This window comes from Rhagoletis zephyria, unplaced genomic scaffold (assembly GCF_001687245.7).
Source record: "Rhagoletis zephyria isolate East Lansing unplaced genomic scaffold, Rhagoletis_zephyria_1.1 Rzeph_scaffold_00113, whole genome shotgun sequence".
Lineage (NCBI taxonomy): Eukaryota > Metazoa > Arthropoda > Insecta > Diptera > Tephritidae > Rhagoletis > Rhagoletis zephyria.
In genome coordinates, this window is record NW_016157197.1 from 316,927 (window position 1) to 328,017 (window position 11,091).

Here is an 11,091-nt window from a genome sequence, read left to right on the forward strand (position 1 = left end):
ACCGCGTGAACCGATTCCAATAATTATTTTTTTTACCGGAAAGATGGTACCTTAAGGGTCGTCTCGTAATTTGGTTTAGATCCGATCATTAAATCATGAAAAAATTAACGGTTAAAGATGCACTCAACTTTCAAAAGTAATACAAAATTTTACAAAAGAATTTTAATATAAATAAATTAAATAATTTCACGAAATTTTTACACTTTTTTATTAATTTTCGTCGATTTCTGGTTTCTCATTTTTTAATAATTCGAATAACGAAAATTTAACTGAACTTGTATTTTTATCATGGAGCTCATTTTGGTGGAACGAATTCGAAGTTAGCAAATTAAATCTTCGAATGCTTATTAAGTACATATCAGAGATACACTTTATTAGGCTGTAAAGTGTAAAAAGCAACAGTAAGTGAGTATGCATTGCATATTTTAGGACAATGTTTTCATTCGCAGTTAAACTTTAAAGAGCTCTCAAGAAAAAAAGAAAAATTCTTACAAAATGACGCACAAGAAATGTAAAAGAAAATTTTTTCTTTCACAATTTCTTATATCATAATAAATTTAGCCCCAAAACCCACCCCTTGTGTGCGCTACGTGACAAATTTGATATGTAAAAGTAAACAGACATTGTTTAATTTTGCACACACTAACACTTTATGTGTAAACTGTGAAAATGTGAACAATAAATGTTTAAAACTTAAAAAAAAAAACAATTAGAAATTTGTTCTACGCCACACATATGATAAGTAAAAGTAAGCAAGCAGTGTTTAAATTTGCATTCATTAAGAGAGGAAACCGGTTACCTATCTTAATATGCGCAAATTTAAACAAAAATTTTTTAGAGTGTAAGTAAAAAAGTGTCAATGTTTTGCTTTTGTATCTGCAAAATTGACTTGTCTATACCCCAAGTACGCGACCATATGTAACAGCTAATTTTTATTTGCAGACGCAACACCTTCATTGTGGCTTCTCTCTACGTTACGTACGCCACTTCCTTCGCACACTTTTCCGTTATTGACATACAAGTACCCATTCTGACGGGCCTATCAGTGATAGCATCTTCGTAGAAAGTTCGGACTACGACGGATTCAGTGATAGCCCTGTTCCAGGTACTTCACGATTTGCAGGATTTACAGGAAAAGCTGTTTTCGCCATAATAATAAACCTTATGCAAATCGCGAAGCATCTGGAAGAGACTTAATATTTCGAACTGAGGACGACTATTTACTGCTGCTTTTGGGCTTCTTGTGCAATGTAAAATGTATGTAAAAATTGGTAAAGGTGCAAACTACCGGCAATTGGATATGGTATATGTACTTTTACTTTGATTTTTGATGTTCGACCAACAGTAATTTTACTTCCACAAACTCATTTAGCACTATTCAAATTCATCCGTAATCGGAAATTCGTTTAGCGAAAATTCGGTTTATTCTTTTAAGTCAACATTTGAATGTGAACTTTTTATATAATAAGCACACCGATTAAATATGTTTTAAATTTGTAGTTTAAAATATGCAAATAAATTCTGACTCGAGCCCTTCTATTCAAATTGAACGCATGGCCGACGACTGGAATTTAAGTGTGCTCTGCCCAATCCACAAGAAAGGCCATCCAGCCATACGCACCAACTACCGCGGGATAAGCCTTCTAAGCATAGGCTACAAGGCCTTTTCGAGTGTATTGTGTGAAAGACTGAAGCCCACCGTCAACGAAATGATTGGACCTTATCAGTGTGGTTTTAGACCTGGTAAATCCACCATAGATCAAATAGATACCAAATAAATTTCAAAAAAGCATTCTGAAAGCATACAATTCATTTATTTAGGATTAAAGGTACCCACACACCTACGCGATTCTGTCGGTGCAAATCTGCCGACAATGCCGACCATAGTTTTGAATGAGGAACCACAACTTATACGATTTTGCTGCAGCGATTTATTCGAACATTCACAGTTCTTCTTTTGGTTGGGCCGAAATCGCAGACTGCCGCGTTTTGAGAGTGAAAAAGGTCAATAGAAGGATTTTACAATATTAAAACAAAATTGAACGTAAGAAAACAAAACATATTTGATGTAGAAAAGTTAAGACTTTTATTTTGTTGAAAAATAATTTTTGTTTGTCTATAAATTGACAGTTTTTGCTGCGATAAAATCGCACAGATGTGTGCGTACTTGCATTTTCGAAGCAGTAACGTCTGTAGCATCAAAAACGGGGCGGATTCGTTGCGACAGAATCGCATAGGTGTGTGGAAGCCTTAAAGGTACTGGAATTTAAGTGCCTTAAAGGTATCGCTGCAGCAAAATCGTACAAGTGTGTGGTTCCTCATTTAAAACAATGGTCGGCATTGTTGTAATTTTTATCGGAACAGATTCGCACCGACAGAATCGCTTAAATGTTTCGAAAACAAAACATTTATGTACATACATATGTACATATATGTACTTTGTAGATTTTTAAAACAAACGAGATATAAATAAATGTAGGTACAGTATTAGGCACAGAGATGAGGTCATTTAACATTTTTTGGTTGTATGAATTATATACATACATATGTCCATGTTATGTACCAATAAGTTTAATTCCATAAAACTAAATTTAAATCATTTAATTACACATGCAAATATTTAACAGCTGACCACACAATGTGCGGGTCATTTTTGTTTACAAGTTCCTTGCTTAACATTTTGCTATTGATACTGTCAATCTTAAGTATATTTCTTAGTTTAGTTTTTATCAAAGAAAGCGTTGAAAATTTGCGTACTACAGCCGTAGAGCTATGTGGTAATGAAATTATATTAAAAACAAAATTGGCGAGCTATTTTCATTCATTCCATTTTTAATAGAATAAACTTTCTCCTAGAACATACAGTCAGTCAATAAAGTTTAGGTACAGCGAATTTTTTACAGTATGGGCAACTATTTTTTAAATATTTTATTTTTCGCTAATTTTTTATAAAAATATGGTTAATTCTACAACAAAACCCCTAAAATTCAAAATTCCAAACCTTGTGCAAAATTAAAGAAAATTCTGCAAAATTTCATTCAAATATTGCACTTTTTATTTACGCTCTCTAGAAAAAAGCTGAGTATGCAGTTTTTTAGCCCATTCAATTTTAGTATAATAAAGTGCAAGTATGAGGAAGCTAGGACTTACCATTGATTTTTGGGGAATTTTTTTGTTGAAGGTTTAATAGTTGCCCATATTTTAAAAAATTCGCTGTACCTAAACTTTATTGACTGACTGTATCAATATCCAGATCGGTGGAAAAATCAAGCTCACTTTGCTCAGTAAATTCCACTGTGTGGTTATTATATCAGGATCGCAATCTATGAGATGGGGAAACTTAACAAGAGAAATAAAATTGGTAAATCTTCTTTAGAAACTACCTAAGCTGGTGTCATTATTTGTAAAGATTTATATCTTCGCGATTGAAATGAAAACTTAAATTTATTTGGTCCAAAAACTCTATGTAAAACTTTAATATATTGGTTTTAGCTTCAAGGATTCCAGAACAATTGACATTACTTTTCATAAACATCTCAATTTTCGTTCCAACAAAAATGTTAGATATTTTAAAATGATAATTTTAATTTTTTAAATCAACATTAATATGTTACTGATCGCATTTTTTTAATAAAGTTACTCAAAATTAAGAGATAATGTGCTTTGATAGTTGCTTATAAGTATGGCAAACGAGAGCTTTCAGCTTGGAACTCTTTGTTAAGATTGTTAATTATAGGGAAAAAACGATAGAAAAAAATGCATTTGGTTTTGTAACACATTCCTTCTGCCAGGTCTGCAGATCGCATACCGTTTACTTCATAAAAGTAAGAAATGAAATATCGTGTTTGAGATATGCCGAAGATTTTGTGGGGTTTTACCATGTATCCTCTTTGGACCGTGGGAAAAGAAATTATATATGTTGCGGCACAGTGTCTCAATGCTTATCGGCAATTTTTTACAAGCGTAGCTTGAGCAAAGGTGAAGTGAGTGGCATGCGCACTTTACATATCATTACATTATCTGGCTACCCCAACTGGGTCAGACCTTCTGCTTTTTAATTATTTAAGCATCGATTCTCTTTATAACTACGTGGCATATATCTGCGGGAAATCCCTATTGAAGGATCTTACCAGTGTTGCCGTTTTAGCCCTTTGGTGGCTAGATTTAGCTACCACATACTTTTTTTGGCCACGTAAATTTGAAATTGCCCCTAGCCCTTTTTTTAGCCCTTTGGAGAATTTATTCACACATGGCGTGAAAAAGTTTTATATGCTTAATTTGATCTCTTTTTTCATTTATGTAAGATATGAATTTTTAAACTAAGAAAGACTGATATACATATATACATATATGTATGGTATGTTCCTTACGTTTTTATACATAAATACTATAAAATAGTTAAGGCTGTTCACTTATCTATTAGCGATTTAACTATAGTTTAATATATATAAGTTTACGGCCCTTAATTTGTTAAATGGCCCATCATGTCGATTGACTGTGTATGTTCTTGTGGTGTGATTGAACCAGCTGCTGGTGCGATTTCAAAAACTATTTTGAGTGGTGAAATTAGCTCAATTTACTATGTAAAAAGTATTTTGGCTGAAATTTCCTGCACTTTATGAGTCAAAGCAGTGTTTGTGGAAGATTAAGTTCGCGATATTGCAGTTGTGAATTAAAAAAAAAAACCAATGTTTAACAAAATGGTAGGAAAATTGTGAAATTTCGGCTCTAATCATTTTGATCTTTCCTCGACCTCATTTGTAAAGAAATAAATATTGTACCAGCATGCTGGTACAATCACTTGATGGTACAATCACTTGATGGAGCCAGCAAGCTGGTGTCGTATATTTCCCCTTTTATACAAAAAGGTTTAGCTTTTTACCCAGTGTTCATTGTTTTTCTATACCATTACTTATTCAAAATGTTTGTGTGTATACTTATATATCGTCGCTCGAATAAAGAAACAGTGTAAATGCCACATACACTATTATTCGATAATTGCACCATTGGATAGACAATCCTTTAATCTATTAGAAAAATCTTTAGTTTTCTTAAATATCTCTTTGGCTCACTAATTTATTCCCGAAAAACGAAATTGCATTTGTATGGTTTGTAATGGTTTATAAAAACTTCCAATTCGTTTTTCTCAAAACTATACTTTTCATGTTACACTATTTCATTATTCCAGCGACGATATGTATATGTTAGTAAAAAATTTTAGCTACCATTTTTAGCCACAACGACTTTTTTTAGCTCTTTTTTAGCCCTTTTTTTAAAGGAATTTGGCTACCACTAAATTTGATTCGCGGCAACACTGGATCTTACCCTTTGACTTTAAATAGCAAAAGATGGGGACGTAGAGGGAAAATTTCGCCGCAGAAGTATTCAACGTATCCAACGTATATAATAATAATAGATTTGGGCTTACACAATATGTTAGTATTTGGCCGAGCTTCTGCTCCGATTTGTGGCGCGAGCCTTGATTTTGCCACAAAAAGGGGAGGGACCTACACATTTACGCCGAATCCAAACGGCGATTGTATTTTCATGAGAACCTGGTTTTCATGGCAGAAATACACTTGGAGGTTTGCCATTGCCTGCCGAGATGCGACCGCTATTAGCAAAAACTTTTTCTTTTATTATATTTCTTTGTTAGTCGGAAAATAGGCTCGATCCTTGGCCCTGCCGGATGGTAGTGCGTACTTCTAACCACTACAGCACAGCAGCCGCCAAACCCTATAAAAAAAAAATGGATCGATAAGTAAACAAAATTACTGTTTTTTTGAAAGACCACCATATAACATCAAACGCAAATCACGAAAATGTGGTTTAAAATTAAAGTGCACACTTTCTTTTTTTATGCCTAGTATTTTTTTTTTTAAGATTGGTCCACAAAAAACATAAAAGAAATAAATCCAAGTGTTTTAAGCACAGAAAACAAAAGCAATATTATTAAAAGGACAATGTTCTCTTTGACGTCAAAGATCAAGCAGAAGTGGGAACTTGTATGGTTACGGTGACCATATTTATGGGAGCCGAATACGGGACAAAAAATAATTTTGCAAATTTTTTCTACAGAAAATTACAGATCTTAAAGCCTAAGATCCTAGACATACTGCCCCTGAAACAGCATCCTTATAGTAACATCTCAAATTTGTAGGATATTTTTACCCAGAAAATATTTTTTTTTAAATTCGGTAAATTTTAGTATAATAAAGTGTAATTTTGATATCGCTAAGACTTTTTTGGCAATTTTTTTGTTGACGGTGTTACGCAGTTTTTCATAAAAAGTAAGTATCTATGTTCGGCAATTTTTTTAAAGGAGAAGCACTTTCCACTTGCTTATTATTATAGTCAATGTTAATGAGCTTCAAAACTACAAACCTTTTTTTCCTAAGATTCTAATTAAAAAGTTTGAGGTTTTGGTGAAACATTGCAGAATAAATTTTTATACTTTTTTGCACAAAGTCGGAAATTTGGATTTATATGGTTTTTGTTAGGAAAAGAACTTTAATTTCATAAAAAAATAATAAACAATAAAATATATAAACTAAAGAAAAATAGCCAAACCTGGCTAAAATTTCGGGTCCTTATTTATATTTTGGTCACTTATGTATTCCTCGATACGAATCACAGGCATTCAGTTTAGAAAATAATAGCTGTTTATGGATAAAATTACGATCATATACCAACATCACTTAAAGCTGGTTCATAGGCAAGCAATTTTAATGAGCTGTTAAGGAGTCAAAATAACGAACACCGAATACGGGACAAATACAGGACATTAAAAGAAATACAGAACATTTGGCGTCCGGTATAAAATAAATAAATTACCAGGACAATGGGTCAAAAAAGAGGACTGTCCCGTATAATACAGGAGGGATGGTCACCGTATGTATGGTTAAGGTTTTGAGTACCTGAAATTCATGCTCCATTTTAAAATTACCATACATTTAAGTCCGTTTTTTAAATTAGCAGAAACTTATGCCTAAGTTAAAAAATGCCCAAATATTTATGTTAAATTTTTGAATATCCAGCAATGTGCAACTTTAAAATGCTTTTCTCTTTTGATACTTTCAGTGACTTCACGGTACGGCGAAACGTCAGATAAAGCCAAAAGAAAAGTTTTGAATCTCGATTGTGGAAATACATCTACTATTTAATAACTGTGCATGCATATATTTATAATTGCGTTTTTGAAAGAAGAAGTTAAAAAACAAAATGTTGATTAGAATGTATACCACTCAACTGATACTGGCGGCTTGTCTGCTATTATTCTGTGGTTTGGCGAGAGCGACCGATTCATCTCCAGCATCACTCAAATATCAAATAAGCTCATCCAGTGAAAATGATGACTATTACCTGTCACAAAAAGGTATGCCAAAATAAGAGGTTTGCAGAAGTTCAAAGTTAAGGAGTTATAAAAAGCAGTTTATTAAACAACAAAAAAAATCTTCCTAAATCCCAAAATGATATATTAAATTTCACTATTTTTCACTGTTTAGAAAATGTTTTAGAGAAGTCCTATCATGGCTTGATACGTGAGAATGAGACTTTAGTTGAAATAACTCCGCTCATCAAAGTCGATGAGGAGAAAATTTGTAATTTTCGCATTTTGAAAAAACCATATCATGAAATACCTTTTCAGGTACGTGTTTTCCCTAATAAATCGGTTTCTCACAATAACAGCTCTCACCCTAATAATAACTCTCCGAATGTCACTTTTAGATTGAATTGGTCAATAACTTAGGCATACTAAAGGCTCGTCGAACATTAAATTGTGAGAAGCGAAAGAGTTATCACTTTGAGATAATGGCAATTTTTTGCGATTGGACGCACTCTGCCACGGCCAATGTGCATATAACGGTTATAGATATAAATGAATACGCACCGACATTCCTGCAGCCATCGTACGTTACTGAAGTCGATGAAGGACGTCTGTACAAAGAGATTATACGCGTCGAGGCTACCGATAAGGATTGCACGCCACTATTCGGAGATGTTTGCAAATACGAAATCCTCAACAATGATCAGCCCTTTATAATTGACAATGAGGGTTCCATCAAGAATACCGAACCTTTGTCGCACAAAGTCTCGCATAACCACATTCTATCGGTGGTTGCTTACGATTGTGCCATGAAGGAGTCTGCGCCAATTATGGTGAGCATTAAAGTACGTCGCGTTTGTGAGGCGAGATTCCTAGGCATTCCTGAACGTATCGACTATACGGTAAGTTTAAAAATGCACAACAAAAATTGTACTTGAAGCATGATACAAAAAAGAGGGTAGGGAGGATAATAAAATTGTTTGAAGTTTCATAAATTGTGAGTATTATCAACGGCCTTGCCACTTTGATAATATTAAAACAATAAATCGGAGTATTTTCCTTCCCATATTTATATCAATGTAATAATATGTCAAATCAAAAACCATTATCAGTGCTTGGTATTTTTTTTATTTATGAATGGGACATAACTTGAGCGTATGTGTACTATGTATACATAAAAAAAATGTTGATTGAGACTAACAATTTGTATTACAAGGAAGCGTGGCAACCCTGATAGAAAATATTTTCTGACCAAAGTTCTCAACAATACCTCTCATTTGATACCCATATTGCGATGTTTTATATAAATTGTGTAGAATCGAAAATAAGTGGCAACCTTACACTATTATCCTAAGACATAACATTTTGCGTATAGGGATAGCATTGTTTAAGAACCTTCTCTTGGTACCTATGAATAGTAATATTTTACCTTTTTTTCTAAACAAACAATTAAATAAATATGCGATGCAAAATAGGTAGCAACTTTATTAAAAATATTGTTGAAGTAGGGATCTTTAAAATACCTTCCATTTGATACCCATATTATGATGTTTTAATTAATTTGTAAATAATTTCGAATAGGTGGCACCCGTATACGACTCTTCTCGGAGATACTGCCTATTCAGATCACCTTAAAATCCAAAACACACCTGTATACAAAATTTCATCAAAATCGTTAGAGCCGTTTCGGAGAACCCTATGGATATATATATATTAGACTGTCCCAAGAATATATGGAAAAAAACTTGTTTGCAAATTTTGATATGCATACCCTCTATATATTTGCTTTTTAGCCTAAATAGCATATATATGAAGTTTTATGGCCGTAGGCTAACGATAACCCGTGCCGACTTTTAGTTGAAGTTTTACTTGGTAACTTGAACTAAGGCTGCCAAATCGTCCATGAAAACTTTGGAAATGCAATAAATTCGAAATGTTTCCCATATTTGAACGCATTTCTAGTAAATCTGCATCTTTAAATTTTTAATAGGACGACAGGATTTCTCCCAAGGACATCGAAAAAATTAATTAATCGAAAAGTATAGCGGCTTTTTAACGGTGCATTACAAGGCTGCAAAACGATATGTTTTCTAGTCGAATAATTTGTGTATGTCCTGAAGGATTGCAATTGTAGAACATTTTTTAATAGGTGTGACAGGGCGTATGTTGAACGTTAAATTATTAAATTCAACTTGTATTACAAATGTAGTAGAAAAGTTGAATTTAATAATTTTGTATTCATCATGATAAAACAACCGAGCTCTTAGGAGTTCAATTAGAAAGAGTTTCTTTATTTAATGCGAATTATGAACAGAGTTTATATTCGTTTATATATGCAATTAATCAACGTGTGTACTTTGCGATGGACGAAAATCAAGAACTGAGAAATGACATTAGCTTTTCATACAAGAGAGGAAAGGCAAGAGTTATTGAATACAAGATAATAACAGAGTTGCATCTGAAGTTACACATTTTTACATTAATTCTAGTTAAACTACTTTGATACTCCAACACCTCCCCTCCAAGTAGTGAGACTAGCCGCCACCCTTGCGTTGATTTGCGACGCCCAATGCTGCTCTGCATCTGCAATGTTTTATTTGTTGTACACCTTTCGTGAGAAAATCCGCCGGCATATTCTCGGTTGGCATATAACACAATGAGATCGCACCGCGCCGATGGCATTCTCGCACAAAGTGATGTCGCACGTCTATGTGTTTCGTACGGGAACGATAACCAGTGCACTGTATAAGTTTTTGTGCGCTTTGGCTGTCATTATATAGTGGCACGCATTCGCATGAAATGCCTAGATCGCTCAGGATTCCTCGAAGGTACATGGCTTCTTTTGTGCTCTCGGAGATAGCCATGTATTCGGCTTCTGTGCTGGATAGCGCAACTGTGCGCTGCTTTCGCGCTTCCCAGCTTATGACGGCGCCGGCTAATAAGAACGCGTATCCGCTGTATGAACGCCTGTCGGTAAGATTTGCGCCCCAATCGGCGTCGACCAAACCGTACAACTGCTTGCCGTTTTTGACGTAGATGAGGCCATGATCCTTGGTGCCGTTCAAGTATCGTAAGATGCGTTTTGCAGCCTTCCAATGGTCTTCGTTATAATTGGTGTTGAACTGACTCATATAGTTTACGGCGAACGCTATGTCTGGACGAGTTGTCACCGCGAGGAACATAAGCGCACCGATCAGACTCTGGTATGGGTACGTTGCCATGATATTATCATCTGCTTTGTCAGGTTTCACGAGCTTGCAGTTACTTTCCATTGGAGTCGGAGCAGGCTTACACTGATCCATGTTGAAGCGATCTAGTATCGCTTCGATATAATGTTGTTGCGTTAGAAATACTTGGTGAGACTTTAAGTTTTGTTGGAAGTCAACACCCACGCAACGCTTAGCAGGACCGAGGTCCTTCATCTCGAATGACTCAGATAGTGCTCGTTTGATAGATTTTATCCACGCGCTGTCATTCGACGCCAACAAGATATCGTCTACGTAAACAGTTAGTAGCAAAATTTGCTTACCCTTTCGCTTAATAAATAGGCATGGGTCATGTTTGGATGCGTTTAACCCGAGATCATTTAACTTCTTCGTAAGTCGATTGTACCACATTAACCCAGATTGGCGTAGCCCATACAATGCCATTTTCAACTTGCATACAGGGTTGCTGCTTTGCTGTAGCTTCTTCAGCCATCGATATGCTGTCTCCTCAACGTGTTTGCTGTGATTCGTGGTACCCTGACTACCAATTGGCTCACC

The 11,091-nt window shown here is 34.7% G+C and overlaps 1 protein-coding gene across 3 annotated transcripts in view; it reads left to right on the top strand.

Annotated features, from left to right (window-relative positions):
- Cals (calsyntenin 1) overlaps positions 1 to 11,091 on the top strand; it is a 156,641-nt gene that overhangs the window by 54,104 nt on the left and 91,446 nt on the right. For 2 of the 3 annotated variants that reach the window (XM_017634377.1, XM_017634370.1), the window contains exons 4-6: positions 7,081 to 7,375; positions 7,506 to 7,648; positions 7,729 to 8,229. In XM_017634377.1, the coding sequence (XP_017489866.1) occupies positions 7,222 to 7,375; positions 7,506 to 7,648; positions 7,729 to 8,229 (798 nt within the window). In that variant the 5' untranslated portion in view covers positions 7,081 to 7,221. The remainder of the gene's footprint in view (positions 1 to 7,080; positions 7,376 to 7,505; positions 7,649 to 7,728; positions 8,230 to 11,091) is intronic. The other variant, XM_017634383.1, reaches the window with a different exon arrangement.